General features: G+C 45.9%; 1 protein-coding gene across 1 annotated transcript in view; it reads left to right on the top strand.

Moving 5' to 3' along the window:
* The window catches only part of LOC147708714 (uncharacterized), a 260,037-nt gene that overhangs the window by 108,941 nt on the left and 129,218 nt on the right, over nt 1-21,878 (top strand). Inside the window, exons 12-13 of the mRNA XM_086925764.1 lie at nt 9,610-9,681; nt 11,529-11,618. Coding sequence (XP_086781890.1) covers nt 9,610-9,681; nt 11,529-11,618 — 162 coding nt within the window. The remainder of the gene's footprint in view (nt 1-9,609; nt 9,682-11,528; nt 11,619-21,878) is intronic.

Here is a 21,878-nt window from a genome sequence, read left to right on the forward strand (position 1 = left end):
CGACCACCTGGGTCTAGAACAGCCTTTACAAAATCAATTGGTAGTCTCCTAGAATTAAAAGCTGACGCCAAAGATTTTACTATTCTAGGCGATTTTACTTTCCATATGGAAAACCCGTTTGATTCAGAGTCTCTGAACTTAATGGTTAATATGGATGGTGCAGTACTAACACAAATTGTCCAGGGCTCCTCACACAAAGCTGGGCATCTTCTTGATGGCATTGTCATGGACAATCCACAGCTCATCTGGACATCTTCCCTTCCCTTGACATGGGCTGACCATAAGGTGAGCATGTTTGAGCTAAATGGCCTATCTGAGGCAAAAAAAATAATGCCCACAAATTGGAAGTTCTACTCGACGCCTATGGAGTACTATTGATGCTGGTCAGTTTAATTCAGCTCTTATTCATTAAACTCCATTGGTCAGCCTATCATCAATGGCTGGACGTATCACTAACTCAGTTAGCTCCAGCAAAGAACCTTCATAGCCATAAGACTAATCCCTCTGAACCCTGGTTTACCGGAGATACTAGATGGAAAAAGCAGGAAAGTAAGCGATCAGAACATAAATGGAGACTTGAGTATACACCAGAAGATAAAGAGAGATATAAAGTCAATTTACAGATCTACAAAAAAATTATTCTAATTGAGAAAAAGAAATTCTTTGAAGCAAAAATAGAAGGAAATGTGAACTCCTCTAAGGATTTATTCTCAAACAGTTAAAAAACTTCCAGATCCAAAGAATCCTAATAATAATCAACAATTCTGTAACAAACTAGCACTTCACTTCCAAGACAAAGTTAAATCTCTCTATAGGTCTTTTCTAGATAATAGTCAAACTGTCAATTTAAACAGAACAGCGAAGGACGAGCATACTGTGAGTACCCTATCCCATTTTGGGTCTCTGACGGTGGATCAGACACAAAAGACACTGATGCAGATTAAATTGGGCTCACCACAGGACCCATATCCGGCCAAGATACTTCACTTGGTCCCAGGGGTGATAGCTCACACCTCACGGCCATGTTAAACAACCTCTTTGAAGCAGGATATTTTCCAATAGACTGGAAGATAGGGTCTAATAAAGGAAGAATAGTATTCTTCCTTTATTAAAAAAAATATCTTAGATACTGCTGACCCCAACAATTATCGACCAATTACTCGATTACCTTTACCTGCCAAATTGGAAAAAAAAAATCGTCAACCAGGAATTAACTGCCTTTTTAGACAAAACAAAGAGTCTTGATATCACACAGTTCGGATTTCGTAGTTATCATAGAACCGAACTGGTGTTGATTTCAGCCACGGAAGAAATCAGGCAGATGATACATAGTGGAGGAAATGCGGCTCTGCTCCTCTTGGATCTTTCAGCCGCATATGATAAGGTTAATCCCTATTTTAATTGATCACCTTGAATCAATTAGGATCAAAGACAATGCATTCAAGTTCATCACCTCTTTTCTGGCTGACCGTATCCAGACAGTCTCTCACTGTGATTTTAACTCATCAACCATCTCTTTGCCCTGTGGGGTCCCTCAGGCCTAACCCCTGAGCCCCACTCTATTTAAAGTCTATGTTACCCCACTTGCAACTCCAATCAGCCCATTTGGTTTCTCTCTGGTTTCACATGCAGATGACACACAGATTGTTGTATCTGTCACTGATAATCCTGAAGCCACAGCAGTTCAGTTTCACAACTGTATGCTTCATATCAGGAAGTGGATGAGCAGCAACTGCCTAAAATTAAATTCCTCAAAGACTGGTATCCTGTTGTTTGGTAATAACCCCTCTTTTTCGTCGAACGCCTGATGGCCCCAGGATCCCCAGTGGTAAAGTAAAAAACCTTGGAGTAATTATTGAAACTTAGCTATCTTTTGAAGGACAAATTAATCACATTACTTCCTTGTCTTTTTTCATTTTGAAAACTCTAAGGAAAGTGTTGCCTTTCATTCCATTGAGCTTTCAAAAGATGTTCGTTACAACTCTTATTTCATCCAAAGTAGACTACTGCAACAAGCTTTTTATTATTATTCAAAATCAATTTTTACATAAGTTACAAACGCTGCAGAATGCCACAGCACGGTTACATCTCAAGCATTGATCCAATTAGACTGGCTCCTAATAGGTAAACCAATCGAGTTTAAGACACTCTGTATTGCCTTCAATTCACAACAAGGTGTAGGCCCTCAATATTTGATACAGCGTTTTCAACGCTATATCCCAGCACGCTCCCTATGCTCATCCACCAGTAGAAACCTTGTAATCCACAGATTTAAAAAAGCCCACTGGGATGGTAGCAGATTCGTCTCATGCACAATAAGGCTGTGGAACTCACTCCCGACTAAACTATTAAGACAGATCTACTGGCATTCAGGCAGAATCTAAAAACTTGGCTATTTAGAAAATAATTTTGATGTCTTCCAGATTTTTATCCTGTCTGTGTCTGCTAGTGCCTAGGTAGCCCTAGGAAATTGTGTCGCTTTATAAATTTTATTTTAATTTCATAAGTGGAAGAACCTGGAAAGTCCATCTGCATTGGAATGGGCAGTCCCAGGTCAGTGTTCAACTGTAAAGTCTGTTCCCTGTAGGAAGATGGACCACCTCAAAAGTTTGGGATTCTCATCTTTCATTTGCATTATTCATTTGAGAGGTCTGTGGTCAGTTTGAACTGTGTAGTGAGATCCAAACAGGTATGGTCTCAACTTCTTTAGGTACTAAACCAGAGCATAGGCCTCCCTCTCAATGACACTTCAAAGCTGCTCCTTGATGAGTAACCTCCTGCTAATAAAAGCAACAGGCTGGTCTTGGCCATCATCATTGGTCTGGGATAGAACTGCTCCTATCCCTAGCTCAGAGGCATCAGTCTGCACAATGAACTGCTTGGTGTAGTCTGGAGCTTTGAGAATTGGTGCTGAGCACATTGCCTCTTTCAGGGTGTCAAAAGCGTTTTGACATAACTGTCGAGTTTACTTTCTGGGGAATTTTCTAGAAGGCGAGTTCTGTGAGTGGTGCCAAAATGAATCCATACCCTTTCAAAAACCTCCTATGATACACAGTCGAGCCAAGGAATGCCTTGACTTTGTTCTAGGTTGTTGGACCCTTCCAGTCCAGAATAGCTTAGATCTTAGGTTGTAAGAGTTGCACTTGTCCTCCACCAACACTGCCAGGCAACCTGCCTGAAATCTCCAATTGAGGTTTTCTAGTCATCTTTTACATTCAAATACTTACCTGATCTCAGACCCGAAGCTTCTGCAATCGCCCCCCCTCCCAAAGCAGGGAAAAATGACAGTGTGAATTGCTGTGGGCCATTAACCGCACTGAGGAGCAAGTGGTGTTACAGCTCGAAAGCCGGCACTGAAATAGAAGCAGTCTGACCATTGGCGAAGAAGCCGATCAGGGACCAAGAGGCCGGATAATGCATGCTGGGCCCTCGTGTTACACGACGAATATACTCAGCCAAATGGTCAGCGATCTTTCGAGCAGGAATTGACACAAGTCAAACAACTATTGACACAATATTACACAGAGGTTAAACTAAGTTCCCTAAAATCTTAGAGGCTAAACTATAAATTGGAAGGGCAGTCCCAAGCTATGACTAAAGACTAGATATGATCTTTAACAGCAATCAATACATAGCAACAATCAATCAATCATGGTATTTGTAAAGCGCACTACTTACCTGTGAGGGTCTCAAGGCGCTGGGGAGGGAAATGCTGCTACTGCTTGAAAAGCCAGATCTTGAGGAGTCTTCTGAAGGTTAGCAGGTCTTGGGTCTGCCGTAGGAGAGTGGGTAGTGTGTTCCAGGTCTTGTCGGCATGGTGGGTGAATGATTTGCCACCTGAGGTCGCTCTTCAGATGCGGGGGACTGTGGCGAGGGCGAGGTCAGCGGAGAGGAGCTGGCGGTGTAGAAGCGGAGTCGGCTGTTGAGGTACTCTGGTCTGGTGTTGTGGAGTGCCTTGTGTGTGTGGATGAGGAGCTTGAAGGTTATCCTATTGTTGACAGGGAGCCAGTGCAGGTCTCTCAGGTGGGATGTGACGTGGCTGTGGCGAGTGATGTCAAGGACCAGGCGTGCAGAGGCTTTCTGGATGCGTTGGAGCCGTTTCAGGAGTCTGGCCGAGGCTCCTGCGTAGAGGGCGTTTCGGTAGTCCAACCTGCTGCTGATGAGGGCCTGGGTGACCGTTCTTCTCAATTCAGTGGGGATTCACTTGTAGACCTTGCGAAGCATGCAGAGGGTGTTGAAGCAGGAGGAAGAAACAGCATTGATCTGCTTGGTCATGGAGAGGGTGGAGTCGAGGATGACCCCCGTGTTGTGTTCGCGGCGGTGGGTGTTGGAGCTGTTCCCAATGCGGTTGGCCACCAGGAGCCGTTCCAGGCTGAAGAGGTGGATCCGAGGATGAGGACCTACGTCTTGTCCGAGTTCAGTTTCAGTCGGCTGTTCCTTCTCTATTCGGCAACGGCCTTCATTCCTTCGTGGAGGTTGGTTTTGGCGGTGTGGGGGTCCTTGGTGATAGAGAGGATCAGCTGGGTGTCGTCGTCGTTGGAGATGATGTGGAGGTCGTGCAGTCGGACGACGTGGGCTAGAGGTGCCATGTAGATTTTGAACAGCGTAGGGAAGGGGGATGAGCCCTGGGGTACGCCACAGATGATCTCGGAGGCTTTGGAGCCGAAGGGAGGTGTGGGGGGCGCTCTGTGTTCTACTGGAGAGGAAGGAGGTGGTCCAGTCCAGGGCCTTCTCTTGGATCCCGGCGTCGTGGAGGCATGTTCGTAGTGTGCAGTGGCAGACAGTGTCGAATGCGGTTGACAGGTCCAGGAGATGAGGGCCATGGTTGCTGTCTCGAAGGAGATGTTGATGGCTTTCCGGAGGTGGGTTGCGATGTTGGTGCTGGCTCTGTTGAAGATGTGGTGTGGGCATGGGTCTGACGGAGATCTGGAGTGGACAGTGTTCATGATCTTGATGGTGTCATTGTCATTGATGTTGTCCAGGAGAGCAGGCAATTGGTGCAAATTGTGGTCGTGGGGGCGGCGGTATCAGTGGTTGTCGGGGCGGTCATGGCATTGAAGCTGTCGTGGATGTCTGCGATCTTGCGATGGAAGAAGGTGGCGAGCGAGTCGCACAGGTTTTGCGAAGGTGGGATGTCGTTGGTGTTGGTGTTGGAGCTGGGGTTGGAGAGTTCCTTCACGATGTTGAAGAGCTCTTTGCTGTTGTGTGCGTTGTTGTCTAGGCGGTCTTTGAAGGAGGCCCTTTTGGCGGATCTGATAAGGTGATGGTGTCCGCGGGTGGCGTTCTTGTGGACTGCGTAGCTGTCCGGTGTTCATACATGGAGCCACTTTTTCTCCAACTTTCGGCTGGTTTGCTTGGAGGCCTGGAGGTCTTCAGTGAACCAGCTGGCTCTCTTGCTGTTGTCTGTTGTTGTTGTCTAGGTGGTCTTTGAAGGAGGCCCTTTTGGCGGATCTGATGAGGTGATGGTGTCTGCGGGTGGCGTTCTTGTGGACTGCGTAGCTGTCCGGTGTTCGTTCACGGAGCCACTTCTTCTCCAGCTTTCGGCTGGTTTGCTTGGAGGCCTGGAGGTCTTCAGTGAACCAGCTTGCTTTCTTACTGGTGTGACTGTTGGAGGATTTCTTGACCGGGGCGAGGGTGATGGCTCAGTCGTCGATCCACTGTCTGAGAATGTGGGCGGCGATGTCGGCGTCGGTGGGGTCGGTGGGTAAGCTGTGGGCAAGGGTGGTGGTTAGCTGGTCTTCGGTGACTTTGTTCCAGCAGCGGCGAGGAATCAGTTGGGTGAGGTGGTGCATGGTGGGTTTCCGGAAGGTTAAGTGGATGCAGTGATGGCCGGTCCAGTGGAGTTCGGTGGTGTGGTTGAAGGAGACGTGGGGGCTTGTGGTGAAGATGGGGTCAAGCGTGTGGCCGGCGGAGTGAGTGGGTGTAGTGATGAGTTGTCTGAGTCCGAGTTTGGCTAGGTTGTCGATCAGGGTGGTGGAGTTGTTGTCGTTGTTCTCGAGGTAGAAGTTCAGGTCCTCAAGGAGGATGTAGTCTATGGAGGCGAGCGCGTGTGAGCTGATGAAGTCGGAGATGGAGTCGCTGAACTGTGGTCGGGGTCCAGGGGGTCTGTAGATGAGGGTTCCTCTGAGGGTGGTGTTGGGGTCGGTGTGGATCTGGAAGTGTAGGTGTTCGGCGATGTTGAGGGTGTCGTCGGTGCTGGTCTAGGCTCTGAGGGTGTTCCTGTGGACAATGGCGATTACTACTCCTACTCCGTTGGTGCGGTCCCTGCGGGAAATTTTATAGCCGTCCGGGATAGCTATAGCGATGTCGGGTGCAGAGTAGGGGTTCAGCCAGGTCTCTGTCAGGAAGGTGACGTCTGGGGAGGTTGAGTAGAGAAGGTCCCAGAGTACTACGGCGTGTTTGCGTGCGGAGCTAGTGTTGAGAAGAATGCATCTGAGGTAGTTGGGTTCTTTCCTGGTGGGTGGGCTGGCGGGTCGTGTGCTGGTGAAGCTGCAGTTCTGGCAGGAAAAGGGCCCTTGGATGCGCTTTGGGGTGGCCAGGCAGTATGTGAGTTCTTGTCCGGTGTTGAGTGCGTGGATGGGGTTGGCGTCGTATCGGTGTTGGGGCTCGCGGGGGCCAGGGGTTCAGGTGCTGAGCGCGGTCCAGGCATGGACGGGTGCAGATGGGCTTGCCTTTGGAAGGAGAGGTGGGAGGGAGGAGCAGCTGGGAGGTGGGAGCGGGCGAATGGGAGAGCAGGGGAGTGGGGGCGCAGGGGACGCAGCGGCAGGAACTGGGGGGCAGAACAGCAGGGATACCGAAAGGAAAAGGGACACAGTAATGGCACAGCTGGGAAGGGGGCACAAGGGCAAAAACACACAGTGAGCTGACAAATAATACAATTTACAATGAAAATAAAAATACCAGAAACAGGGGCAAGAGCAGGGAGGGCCTCGAATCCCAGACAGCGGCAGCTGGGCTAAGGCAAGGGCACACAGGCAGTGCTGTGCAGTGTGGGGAGCGACCTACCAAGGACAAAACACAGAGTACTTATCTGTAATGAAGGAGCAAATAAAAGAGGATGATGACTCTGGACATGCATATTGTCTGGACATTCTATTGCTTTATGATGTATTATTGTTCTTTAAAGGGCTGAATGTTGGGGCTGCCAAAAAAGGTTATTGTAAATGGTAGCATCCGGTCTTGTAATAAAATCAGCCACCTTCTCATTGCCTTGTTCAACATCTCAATAGCAACAGCCACCTGCCTCAAAGACTGGAAACAGGCAAAAGTCAATCCCCTACTAAAGAAACCATTAGCAGATCCCAGTGAATTCCAGAACTGACAACCGATCTCCCTGCTCCCATTCCCTGCCAAAGTATTAGAAAAAGTAATCAACCAATAACTCTCCTTACAACTGGAACAGAACTACTCGATTCCTCTCAATCTGGATTCCGCAGCAACCACAACACAAAGACAGTCATCATGGCAGGTACCGATGACATCTAAGACCTACACGACTGCGGAGAGACTGTGGCTCTGATTCTCATAGACCTCTTGGCAGCCTATGATACGGCTGCCACCCCACATTCATCACAAGGCTGCACAACAGACGCATCCAAGGAGCTGCTCTCAGATGGATCGCCTCTCCTCACCAGAAGAATGCAAAAAGTCAGTCTACCCTCACTTCGAACCAAAGAAAATCATCTGCATTACAGACATTGCCAACTGGATGAGGGACAACTGCCTGAAACTTAACCCAGACAAGACAGAGGTACTGCACTTCAGAAACAAAAGCTCTCCCTTGGACGCATCTTGGCGGCCCTCTTAACTCAGACCCCCACTGACCAAGCCTACGAACCGACTACAGACAATACAGAACACAGCAGTCAGACTCGCCCTGGAACTCCCTAGACTAATTCACATCACCCCCTACCTCAGGGAAATGAATGTGTCTCCCTGTACAGAAAAGCTCCTGGCCCACGCATACAAGGTCCTACATAACTGCGGACCTCCTACTTTAACCATCGACTGCACTTGCATCAGCCCACCATACATCTCTGCTCCACTTCCGTCTCTAACCTTCACCCCCGCATCTGACATAGCAGATGCAGAGATCGTTCCTTCTACCTAGCAACAAAAACATGGAATGAGCTACCCCTTTATCTCCGTACACCCCCATCTCTTCCAGAGTTCTGAAAGTCCCGGAAGACTTAGATGTTAGGCTTATCAACTGGACTCTGCCATCGCCTGTAAACCTTCACGTGTGACATGAAGTGCTATACAAATCTACTGATTGATTGATGCTGAGAGGCAGAATTGAGTGAATGATTGTTGTTCATGGCAACACATTTGAAGGGAATCTATTTCTAGCTAATTAAAGGAACATAGAAGTAGAGCTTTTTGTGCACCCTGTATGAATGTTGGTTGTTTTTATTCCTTAGTATAATCAGTGAAAGAGAGTTCATAGATATTAAACTTACCAAAAATACATTTTCTATGTGTGGTATCAAATGCTCAAGATTTTCATATTCAGATATTGTTCCAAAGTATGGCCATTTTTTGATTATTATACTTATTAGAATGATCTCTGGAATCGTGAAACTGGCTCAGCTAGTCCAAGGCAGTAGAATGATCACACTAAGTATTCTTATTTACCTGTGTTCCAGGTTCAATGAAGGTCTGGAAGCCAGCAGGTGCAATTGGCTTTTTTGGCCTTCCTATAGGGGTGTTCATAGATGTATTCTCCACATGCTCAGTAGTAAAAGCTCTTAATTGCCTGTTCTTCTTGTCATGTCCACTCACATACATGGTAGTCAATTAATGGGTTATGCTCTCAGCACATGGTATTAACTAATCATAACACACTTTGCAGTTGGCAATAGTGGATAATACCTTACAATCAGCTCTAGATGAGAACTCTCAGGACACTCTTCATCATTAGTGAACACATGCCTATGGGCAGTGAGATCAGAGTGCAATTACACAAAATAATAAGGATGTATCAGTGTAGTACCAATAAATAGCACAGACTGCATAGGCAGGCTGATGTTTAGGAAAACATCACTTGCACATGTAACGATAATCCTCACCTTTCTCTGCAAAATTATGTAACTTTCATTAATCTTATGAGTTTACGTTTGTTGTTTTGAATTAGTATATTTTACTAAGATTCACCTCTTTCCATTGGCTATGAACTTGTCCACTCCCTTACATCCTAACAAGGTGAACATGCATCCTTGCTGTTTTCTCTTTAAACATATTTGCGTGTATTATTTGTCTGCCAGAAAAATGCTTCATGCAGTCTATTTATACTCATGGAATGTTTATAGGCAAACTAGCCAAATACACTGCTCTGACACATATCTTTAAAGCCTTTAAACCCTTAAGGGTACCATGGCTAAAGATATGACTTTACAGCAAAATAATATTGTCATCTCCTACTTCGCATGATTTACTAGAAACAAGGTTGCTGGCAACAAACTGTGTGTGATCATGGTCCTACTTAAACCTCGGTGCCAATGAAAAGTTTGATGAGAGTCTTTCATTGTAGTCATGGAGGTGGAGTTTGGTGTGGAAAGTGAAAGTTGGCCTTAAAGTATGTTTTGCCTAAAGCAATTTTTACCTTTACAGCAGCCACAGTGGTTCCCGGCAGACACAATAATTAGAGGGAGCCGAAGCCTCCTACCTTATTCTGGCGAAAGGGTAAGACGGGGCACCAAAGGCCACAATGTGTTTAGACATTTCCTTCACCATGTTTTTGAGTATTTCCTTTGCCTCAGAACATTTTATTTTTTGGTTTCTATGAATACGTAGTAAAAAAAACAGTCATTTCTTGCCACCTGTCCCTCTCTATAACTGGCTAAACAATCTGCTCTATCATACATTGTCTTATCTTACTGCCTCACCCTTCAAAGGATTTTACCCAACAGTGATTACATTATTATGTTCTTTGAGTTTTGACAATAATGTTTCCGAAGGTTTGTTGACTTCAAATGAATGCTGTTTCATCAAGGTTAATAAAGGCTACGCATTTATTCTTTAAATAGATGACTGTTTACAATGTATGTTTCTCAAGACAGCGTAGTTTATACAATACTACCATATACACATAGCCAAAATGTATGAGGAAGATTTTATGTGAATCAGTGCTGTTTCTTTCTTTTTTGATTCCAACATTACCAGCTGAACTAGCCATTCAAACTCTAAATATAAAAGACACCAGGATCTTCTGGATAAATTATAAATTCCACGCAAACCTTTGAAACTGTTTATCTCATCACCACCTGAAAGCAAACTTTCTCTTAATGAAGTAGACCCAGACTGATGGCTTGTACAAACTTCAACTGTGCAAAAGTAAATAAGACTTTCCCCGGTTTTGTAAATGCATATTTAATGGTAGCACCCATCTTAATGTCATTCACAAGTAGAAGCATGGTGTCCTTTACATGTATTTTAAAAAGAAGTCTAGGAGAATTATGATGCCTTTTATGATACAAGATTTGGAATACAACTTTTTCAGAAATATCTGCAGTTAATTCGATACCCTCTGCCAGAGCCACCAAACTCTTTCCTCACTCTTACCATGATCTACTGACTTCACTTTAATCTTTGTACTCCTTAATGATAAGACCAGGACATGGTATTGACAGACCTGAAATGTGTCACAGACTCGATTGGTAGGAAGGTCGAGAATCAAGATTGCATTGTTGAAGCTGAGCACCCAAAGCTGCCATAATAAATGGAACCACTCTGCTAGAGTAACTTTTAATGCATAGTAACTATTCCTTGGTACATAAGAAGCCTCCTCCATCTCTGCTGACTTAGGCCCAGTCACTCAAGGAGCTTGTGGAATCCAGCAAGCTTCATAAGATGTTGCTGGTCTACCAAGGTCTTAGAGGAATGCTAGAGACATCTTAGGGAAAAAAAAACACATGCACACACCATGCAGTGTATATCTAGTCTGTGGACTTTTGAAAACTCTTACATTATCATATTCAGAGGACTTTAGTAACTGTTTTAACTTCACAAATTCTGAATACACATTCAGGTGCAAGAGAACACCTGACATGGGATTCAGTGAGCTTCTGTAGCTCACTACCTCTGACGTTCCCCCGACGCGATGTCGACTCATCAAAATCTGCAAAACTAAAAACGTTTATGTGGACTTCATTATTTCCCAGGGACGTTTTCAAAAAATGTCTTTTGAACAGAAGGATACACAACTCAAAAGAAAGGGCCATACTGAGTGAATATTTGGCTAGCCGCTGCATCCGCATGTACCAAGGCATAAATACATATATTTCAAAATATTTCTATATATAAATGTATATATACATATATATGTGTGTATGTGTGTGTGTGTATAACTTGATGATATACACATACTATATATATATTCAAGCATGTTTCTGTTATAAAATGGTAGGAAAATATTATTATTTTGATATCCTCAAATACAAAGTAGTAGGCTGAGAAGGAACGTGAGCCTCATTAGTGGAGGCTGGAGTTGGCCGTAATCTTTGCTGAAGTCCTTTTTGGATTCTTTACAGCTTCCTGTATGCCTTTCAAGACACCGCATGGGACAGAGGAATTTTCCATTGATTCTGCGCATCCCACTTCATATTGCTGGAAGAGTATGGGTAAGTGAAAAATTATTTTAATGGAGGAATAGGAGCCAGGTATTTGGGTGTTTCATTTGCCCTCCATGCATGTTCTTTAACAATGGATCCACTATAAATGTTATTTCACACACCCTACTCCCAATCCATAACTAACTTGACCTTCTTCTAAACAAAGCTGTTCCTAGCATTCTCACCAAACAATAATACCTCTAAACCTTAGACTATCTTCACTTGTTGCACTGTCATTAAGCCCACTTCACTATTCCACTATGCCACTTTTCTGGCAAATTCTTTCCCCTTTCCTCTTCGTTCCCCATATGTCTGGATTAGACATCACTCTACTTTTAGCTTCCCCATTTCATTCTCTGGCACTTCCTCCCTCACCTACACACCCTAAAAATAAAGTTTAATTAAATTCAACAGGTATAGATCTTCAGACACATTGGATATTTTTTGGCTCGCTAGTTTTAACCACATCCATATTTCTACATTTACATGCTTTTCATGCAATTTATGAGATTGCATCAGGTAGATAAACTCACCTTCTTAAATGTGGGTGGTGCTAAACACTTTGATGAGGGTTTTTTAAATGGTGTTGTGTGGATAATGGAAGTGGGTTTTGGAGTATTTTTTGCCTCATGCTATTTCTTACCTCTTCAACAGCCACGTTGGCCCACCACAGAAGCAATGATGAGGCTGAACAACAGCTTAATACTTTACACTGGTGAAAGGGTAAGTGACAGATGATTTCAAAGGCACCATGTTTTTTAGTATTGTCTTTGTCCCAGCACATTTTATCTAGTTGGCTTCTAGCAATGGTGGATGGTCTACAAAGCCAATCTCATCCCTTGCACTCTGCCCCCATCCAAAGCAAAACCGTTAATCTCTTCTTTACAGCATCCTTATCATGTTGGCCTCTGGGTTTTGAAATGACTGTTTCTTTAAGTTTATCATCAATGCCAAATTAACTCTGTTTTTGCAAGGATTAATAAAGGCCACCAATTATTCTTTACATATATGAATATTTACAATGCACAATTTGCAAAGCAGTCTATCTCTCATCCTTTCTTTCACTCCTCCAAACTACCCCACACTCCCTTCACATCCCTTTTCTGCACCTACACAGAGTAAACATATTTTTCAAATCACAACCACTTTTCAAGGTTATTGGCTAGATCTGCAGACCGTGTATATCCACATCACCATTTACAAGTGCCTAAGACCTCATCTGACAGTTGGCTCTCTTAAATACGTTACGAACAGACTCCAAGTCGTACAGAATGCAGCTGCATGGCTGCTGTTGAATATACCCAGACATCAATCAGCCAGATCCTCCTTGAGGGAGCTTCATTGGCTCCCGGTCCAAGCCAGGATCAAATTTAAGTCCATAAGCTTGGCTCACAGAGCCATGTATGGGAGATGCCCCACCTTGATACAAAAGTTGGTCTCACATTATTCTCCCCTTCGCCACCTCAGGTCAAGCTCTAACTTTCTCATGAATCCCACCAGCTTCAAGAGAGCCAGGTGGGGTGGAATGCCTTTCGCCCACCTGGTACCTAAACTGTGGAACAGTATGGATCCGAAACTCCGACTGATTTAAAACAAAGCGTCCTTCAAAAAAAGACTCAAAACATGGCTTTTCCCCTAAATTCATGCGCAAACAACTGGCTGTACTATCGCACCTCAGCGCTGGGATGCCCAAGGGTAGCTATGCGCTTTCAAAATCCCCTAAACCTAAATCGACTGTTCACAATCCATTACAAAATAAAAGTATTCCCTTTTTGTTTTTTTGTAAATAGTGACAGCACTTTTGACATAACAGGGACACCATATTTTCCAGTCCAGTGGGGAGTGGCAATCCAATTTCAGACTCAAACTCATTGTTTGGTGTTTGCAGAGCATTTGCCCTCCCTCCCTTCTTCGTATATGACGTCACCAGAACTCCTCTATAGCCAGTGGACCATATTACAGGTTACCTTTTATGTATTTTCTTATTTTACATACTTACTTTGGGGTAATAAACTTGAAAAGATTGATTTCAAACAGACAAATGGTATTGGCAATAGTAAGTAAAATATTGGATCATACCGTTTAGTTGCCTGCAGTGAAATAAAAAGTAATGCTTGATTATGCTGAATATGGAATTTTAGAAAACACATTCTTCTTATACGAGTAAGGGATTGTCCAAGCTGTTCTCTCAAAGGGTCAGCTAGCAATGACATTTATTGGATTTAGAATATTTACCTTTTTCAACTCTCCTCTTAACTTTTTTTGTCCTGTACAGAACTGTACACAGTTTGGCATGGTGGAAATTATCATGCCAAATTTGTTGCAGGGTCCAAGGTCTTGGTGGAATCTAAAAAAGATTTTTCAATGGAGCATTTGCCTAAACTGCTCCATTTTGTAACTACATAATTGTGACTGCATTGTGTGCTATACATGTGTGTGCGTGTATATGAACATATATACATATATTTATATATATATATATATATATATATATATATATATATATATATATATATATATATATATAGAGAGAGAGAGAGAGAGAGAGAGAGATAGAGATTGAGATAAATGTTTGAGATACATTTGGATATATCTTGAGCGAGCAAGTGATAGGCTGTAGTTTTCTCCAGACATTTGTGCATATTCAAACAACAAGAAATGAAAAAAACGCCTTTTCTAGACAAATCACATTACAGGTAAAAACAATTCAGTTTTTCTAACGTCCTGTAATTATCTTTCCACCTATCTGAGAGTTGGGTCTGTAGACTGATCTGAGAGGAGAGGGGTTGTAATAATGTTTAGTGCAGTCAGCTTCTGAAGTCTTTTTGCCTGATGCCTTTTTTTTATATGTTTCCCAGCTACCCATTTGGCCTACCACAGGTGTAATGGCACATTGGAGCACCCAAAAGGTTACGCCCCTTCATCATAATGCTGGAAGAGAAATGGTAGGTGATAAGGGATGCTAGTAAGTGAGTTGGAACCTTGTATTGAATGTTTCCCTTGTCTTTCCATGCTAGCAATGTCGAAATGGTCTCTAGTGTAGTTATTCAGCATGACACCAAAGATTGCCCTATTCCTTGTCTTTCTAATAATGCCTTGACCAAGAGTCACTCATTGCTCTTCATGCTCACTTATCTTAGGGCGAGAAAGCAAAAGACACACAATTGATGGACGGAGTGCAGAACAAATCAAAACACTCACCCCCAGTCAAGAGATCTGGGTTAAATCCATCATTCTTTTGCTCACCATTCCACCCCAGTTTAAACCTGGCCATATGCAAATCAGTCTTGACCATGTGCCTCATGGGAACAGTCTACCCCGAACTGCCAAGCCAGGTCCTCACTGGACCAGAAACAAGCATCCTAGGACCGGTTTCGGGGTTTCCCCCTCTTCAGCCAGGATAGCTTGATTCCAATGGCACAGTGAGCCCAGGACGCACATCTGGGCATACCTGGTGCACTTAGGATGAGAAAGCAAAAGACACACAATTGATAGACAGAATGCAGAACAAATCAAAACATTCAGCCCCAGTCAAGAGAACTGGGTTAAATCCATCATTCTTTTGCTCACCATGCCATCCCAGTTTAGACCTGGCCGTATGCAAATCAGTCTTAACCCTGTGCCTCATTGGAACAGTCCAGCCCGAACTGCCAAGCCAGGTCCTCTCTGGCCCGGAAATAAGCATCCTAGGACCGGTTTCGGGTTTCACCCGTCTTCAGCCAGGATAGCTTGATTCCAGTGGCACAGTGAGCCCAGGACACATGTCTGGGCATACCTGGGGTAAAAAGGACGAGAAAGCAAAAGACACATAATTGATAGATGGACTGCAGAACAAATCAAAACATTCACCCCCAGTCAAGAGATCTGGGTTAAATCCATCATTCTTTTGCACACCATGCCAACCCAGTTTATAGCTGGCCATATGCAAATCAGTCTTGACCCTGTGCCTCATGGGAACAGTCCAGCCCGAACTGCCAAGCCAGGTCCTCCCTGGACCGGAAACAAGCATCCTAGGACTGGTTTTGGGGTTTCACCCCTCTTCAGCCAGGGTAGCTTGATTCCAGTGGCACAGTGAGCCCAGGATTCACATCTGGGCATACCTGGCGCACTTTGGGTGAGAAAGCAAAATACACATAATTGATAGACGGAATGCAGAACAAATCAAAACATTCACCCCCAGTCAAGAGATCTGGGTTAAATCCATCATTCTTTTGCACACCGTGCCAACCAAGTTTATAGCTGGCTAAATGCAAATCAGTCTTGACCCTGTGCCTCATGGGAACAGTCCAGCCCGAACTGCCAAGCCAGGTCCTCCCTGGACCGGAAACAAGCATCCTAGGACTGGTTTAGGGGTTTCACCCCTCTTCAGACAGGGTAGCTTGATTCCAGTGGCACAGTGAGCCCAGGACTCACGTCCGGGCATACCTGAAGCACTTTGGGTGAGAAAGTAAAAGACACACAATTGATGGATGGAATGCAGAACAAATCAAAACATTCCCCCCAGTCAAGAGATCTGGGTTAAATCCAACATTCTTTTGTTCACTATGCCACCCCAGTTTAGACCTGGCCATTTGCAAATTAGTCTTGACCCTGTGCCTGAATTGGCATGGTGAGTACAAAAACTATGGATTTAGGTCCAGATCTCTGTACTTGGGTGAATGTATGACATTGTTCTGTGTTCTGTCCATCAATTGTTCTTTTTGCATTTGTCCCCCCGAGAGGGACAGGTATGCTCAGACGTGAGGCCCTTGCTCTACATGCCTCTGCAGTCAAGCTATCCTGGGTGATGAGGGCTGAAATCCCGAAACCGGTCGTAGGTTGCTTGTTCCCAGTCCAGTGTGAACCAAGCCTGGCAGTTCAGGCTGGACTGTTCCCATTGGGCACAGGGTCAGGACTGATTTGCATATGGCTGGGTCCAAACTGGAATGGCATGGTGAGCAAAAAAACAACGAATTTAGGCCCAGATGTCTGTACTGGCCTGAATGTATGACATTGTTCTGCATTCTGTCCATCAATTGTTCTTTTTGCATTTGTCACGGGTCGGGTATGCTCAGACCTGAGTCCCGTGCTCTCTGTGCCCTTGGAGTCAAGCTATCCTGGCTGAAAACCCAAAACTGGTCATAGGATGCTTGTTTCCAGTCCAGGGAGGACCTGGGCTGGCAATTCGGGCTGGCCTGTTCCCATTGGGCACAAGGTGCATGACTGATTTGCATATGGCTGGGTCCAAACGGGAATGGCATGGTGAGCAAAAAAACGATGGATTCAGGCCCAGATCTCTGTACTGGGGTTAATGTATGACATTGTTCTGCATTCTGTCCATCAATTGTTCTTTTTGCACTTATCTTGGTACACATTTTTCAAACAACATTTTTTCAGTTACCTTGCAATACTTTTACCTGAAACATAACATTTGGCTTGATTGCTTAATTTTTCAACAAAGTCGATATTTTCATATCACCTGCAGCAGTGCCCCACCCAATATAAATTTGTGTTAAATTCGATAAGCTTCTAAGAATTCTGTTTGGCCTTGAACTTTATGTTGGCCGTTTTAAACGTACCTGTCCCTAGTGACACCACATATAAGGGGACAAATGGAATTCCTCGTTTGTCCTGGTAATATCCATACCCTCTAGGATACTCTTACCACATGGCAATTCCTGGAAAGTCCTACTCCTACCTTTAACATCTACATAATAGACATCATAACAAATATAAAATAGACATTTTTCAGAACATACTAAAGAACATGTTTAGCCAATCCCTCTCAGTCACATTCTAGTTCCATTTTCTATGGCAGACTGTTGGAAATGGGGGTTGCCCAAGTCTCAAAGGGGGTAGCATGGCATCAAGCGGGCAGGCCAAACTTCGAGGACATGTGAAGCATTCACGCAGTACCCTCAGTCAACACACCAGGCACACTACAAAAGAGGCAGGACACCAATTTGAGTTGGAAAATTAAGCAGTTTAGTATCTCCAACCTGCAAGGCAAAAAGGAAAAATACACTGGTAATCACAACAAGGCGCCAACTGGCGCCAGAGCCAAGTACATCCTGGGGATTTATTTACATGGGACAAAAAGGGTTGAGTCCAAAGTCCATGCTGTAATAAAAATGGTTGGTTAAATGAACATTAGACCTGGGGCCAATCTGGCGGGGCCAACTCAGGCCTTCATCCTTGAGAGGTTGGCTGAAATTGTAAGTTGCATATTAGCATAACTACACCTCATGCGTGACAACGCCAACCCCACCCCTGTAAGGGAAAAACAACAACAAAGCATTACAGCACATACTAGTCAGGAGCACCTGTAAGAAATCAGTACGGCAGGCTCATTAACCAGGGGCATAACAGGGGCCTGGAATAACTCTTCAGGCCAGCATAGGGGCACCACGGCACTAACAGGGCGCAAAAGCATACGATCACCCATCAGGTGTAAAACCACAGTGTACCTAGGCCTCAATAACCTTAGTGTAGGCATAACATTTGCATAACCACCTTAGCAGGGTAATCAGCAGTCCATAACACTAGGCGCAGTGGCGCATCACACCTGGACAGGTAACATGAAACGCTGCGTTACCCTAGGCAACCAGCATCCTGATCAGAAATGAACATGGCAAATAACCATTGCAGGGCACAGGGGTCAACAAGCCATTAACAACCAGGCTGAGTTACCCAGCCCTTCACTCTGCAGGGCCTGACACCTAGCTAGGGGTTAACTTGTCCCTCTACCAATCCCGGGGAGGTTTCAGTAATGTCCCAGCCCAGCCTAGAGGCTTAAAAAGGAGATCAATAGGGCCAATGAAGATCAGTACAGTTTCCAGGGGCTAGCACAAGTCCTGGGGCGAGCACCGACCCTGTGCCCCGACCTCCACACAGTTTAATCCAAACCCCACTCACCAGGCTCAATAGGTTCTGCGGGGCGTCCTTTGGGGTCTCCTCTGCAGGGGGGGACCAGGCACCGACAATATGCCTCGAGGCCCAGGGGTTCCAAAACGGCCTCTGGACGGCCACTCTCTCCTCACCCGGGCCTCCTTCTCTCAGAGGGGCCTGGGGCTTCAACACGGTGTCTGGGCACCCGTGGGGGAAGCCTGCCTGGCTTTCCTCCCACGTTTCAAGGCTCCTGCAGACGGCTTCGTTGGAGGGGGCGGGGCTGGCACCGACAATGTGCCCCGGCCCCTCACTGAGGACCACAGACCGGCGGGGTGGCCTCCCGCTTCGGTCGTTCCAATTCGGGGCTCCCTCCTCGGCACGGGGGCCCCGCACCAACACTTCACCTGGGTCCCCTTGCCTCACGGGGACCTAGGGCTTGGCGACGCTCTCCTCGCTCTGGCGGGCCGGCACCGACAGCGTGCCCCGGCCCCGCCTTCCCCACCGGCCCCTCGCGTGGGGCACAGACCAGCGGGGTAGCCTCCCGCAACGGTCGCTTCACTCGGGGTTCCCTCCTCGTCACGGGGGCCCCGCAACGGAGCTTCACCCGGGTCCCCCTCCTACCTCACGGGGACCCGGGGCTTCGATTTCCCTTCTCCCGGCCTTCTCGGCCGATAACCAATCCCTGCGCGGCCTTCAGGGGTCACGGCCGCGCAGGCCAATCAGTGCGTGGCGGGGGCGGGCCGATGACGCGGTCAGGCCCCCGTCACGTGACGAGGTAGACGGCGGCTTCAGGGCACAGCGCGGCCCTCACTCCACTTCGGCGGCCCTCTCCTGGCACCGGGGGCCGCCGCAACGAGACCCTCAGCAGTGGGGGGGGGGTCCCACCCACGCCGGACCGCGGCGGTGAATCCCAGCGGCGATAAGGGGTAGGTTCCCTTGTAATTAATTAATAATAAGGCAGACAGCGCGCTGACACGAGGGTAGGCTCCTCAGCGCTGTTTCTCCTCACAGTTTCCTCAGCCCACACAGCGCGATTCTCCTCAGCAGATGGCGCTATTTACAGCGCACTGCTCTTCAGCGCTTCACCACACAGCGCTATGCAGGGCACAGTTCGAGTTCCTAGCGCTTCTCAATTATAGCGCTTGACAGGCAGTGCCTACAAGGGGGGTGACAGTTCCTAGGAGCCTACTCTTCCCCAGATGGCGCTTGATAGGCAGTCCAGGGGCAGTCTAATAGACACAGTTCCTCGAGGGCACACTCCTCCTCAGAATAGCGCTTGCCGGGCAGTACCTCACAAGGGCAACAGTTCCTTCAGGCAGCTCCTCACGACCCAGTACTTCCACAGGGTCACAGCTTCAGCAGGGGGAGTGGACAATCCTATTTCTCACCTCCTGGGCGCTTCTTCATCGCAGCGCTGGCGTAACTCCCGGTTCCCACAGTGTCAGGGACCTGGGTAGGGGCCCTCCCTTGTCAGGGGCCCATGGGGACAGCAGAGGGGGGGTTTATAGGGGTGCAGGGCCCAGCTCACAGGCCTATGTGGCGGTAGCACCTCACAGCAGGTCCCCTCTCTTCCTTGTCCCAGCGCTGACTAAACCTCTGGTGACACTTTCCCCTATTTATACCCTCCTCCCAGGCAGTGCCAGGACCTTCTAGAATGTTGGCACATCTAGCCTAAACTGGTTCTAGGGGAGGGGGTGAGCACCCTGGGTGCCAGGCTTTCCCTCCAAAAGCTAGGGGTTGCTGGGTAATGTTATCTAGACCGCTGACCTATGTCAGTCCAGTGGCAAAACCCATGGCCATGGCATCCATTTTAAAAGCAATACATTTCAGTCAGGTGCGTTTTCAAAATGGGGGATATTTACAAGTGCTCACATTATGTCAGGTAATTACATTTTTCAAAAGGGGTCTCACACCACTCATGGCCTATACAGGTTTAATCCCATGGGGGAGACATCCTAGGTAAGGGGGTCAAAAGCGAAAAATTTTGGGAGAAAAAGGCCAAGTCCAACACAGACCCATCAGACCATGGCACTTCTCAATATGTCAAGAATATCCAGCATTCTCTAAGACTATTGTTATGCTAGAGATTTGCACCATCACGGATGCCCAAGAATTTCCAAGATTCATTGTCCCAGGGCAGTTATAGTACTAGGGGATAGACCACTACAAGTTGCAAAGAAATATTGCCATTATGGTAGGGCCAGTATTTTACCATGGGTGGGCAATGTGAATCCTCTAATGAAAGTAACTGGTAGCCAAGAATCATCAACACCAGTGCCTCCGACACATTGATTTTTTTCCCCATGCAATACATACTAGCTGTAGGAACACTTTTTTAACCAATTTATGTTCAGGGAGCATGTTTCTTTCATCTCCCTAAAAAGAGCCCCAAAAAAGTCAAATGTAATTAAGCAGGATTAATCTGCACAAAAAAAAATCATACACAAGCATGCACACTCACACACATGCACACATTAAAGTAGAATGAAACCCAGAAGGAAAACAAGTAGAAAACATATAACTCCTGATTTCTTTTTAACTAAAAAGCCATACTTATTTTCCAGTTGTGGGCATCTTTCTCCACCGATGTAGCATCGCCCTACAGACATAGAAAGTACAATGGTCTTTTGAAGGCTTTTGAACTGTTCAGCACCACATTTGGTTTGCTCAAATCTATTCTGTAGATTAGGGTCTTGTAGAAGGTTGACATAAATCGGTCGGCTAAACTATGAAGAAATAAGCAAGAGCCTTCATTCCCTACAGCATTCCTTTCATCTTCCTGAATGATTGGTGGCATGTACCAAAATACTTGAATCTAACTCTGTGGATTGGTGGATCTCATAGGTCAAAATAAAGATTCGACCAGGGGTAATAACAGATCACTTTCTCCATAGACTTAATGGTCTACTTGAACTGCCTTCAATGGCTTCTCCATCTAATGCATACTGAATGCTCCATTAAGAATCCTTAAGGATAGCAGTAATTGTGCTAGGAGTTCTGATACATGCCAGTGTGTACGGAGAAGAAGGAACCTCCGAATGTTGCAGAACTGAAGATATAGCTGCAAAGTGATAACCTTGTGCTCTCTGCATATTTTGCAACTTGTAGCTTCAGTAACATCTCCCTTAAAGGTACTGCTATGAAGTACAAAGGCCAACATACTCTTCTAATGTTCAGATCTATTCAAAGTGAGTGAATCTTTAAAGATTACTGATGCCAATAGCATTCCAGGTAAATGCTATTTCATCCTCCATTCCACATGATGTCATAAAGACTATTTTGATGATTATGTAGCCATTACTTACTTAAGCTTAGTGATTTGGGAAGTGTGGCCTAGTGATATGAGAGGGTCATTTGTGGAGGGCAGAGATGTCGGTTACTGAAGGTGGGCCTTGTACTGGG

Source organism: Lissotriton vulgaris, chromosome 6, assembly GCF_964263255.1.
Source record: "Lissotriton vulgaris chromosome 6, aLisVul1.2, whole genome shotgun sequence".
NCBI lineage: Eukaryota > Metazoa > Chordata > Amphibia > Caudata > Salamandridae > Lissotriton > Lissotriton vulgaris.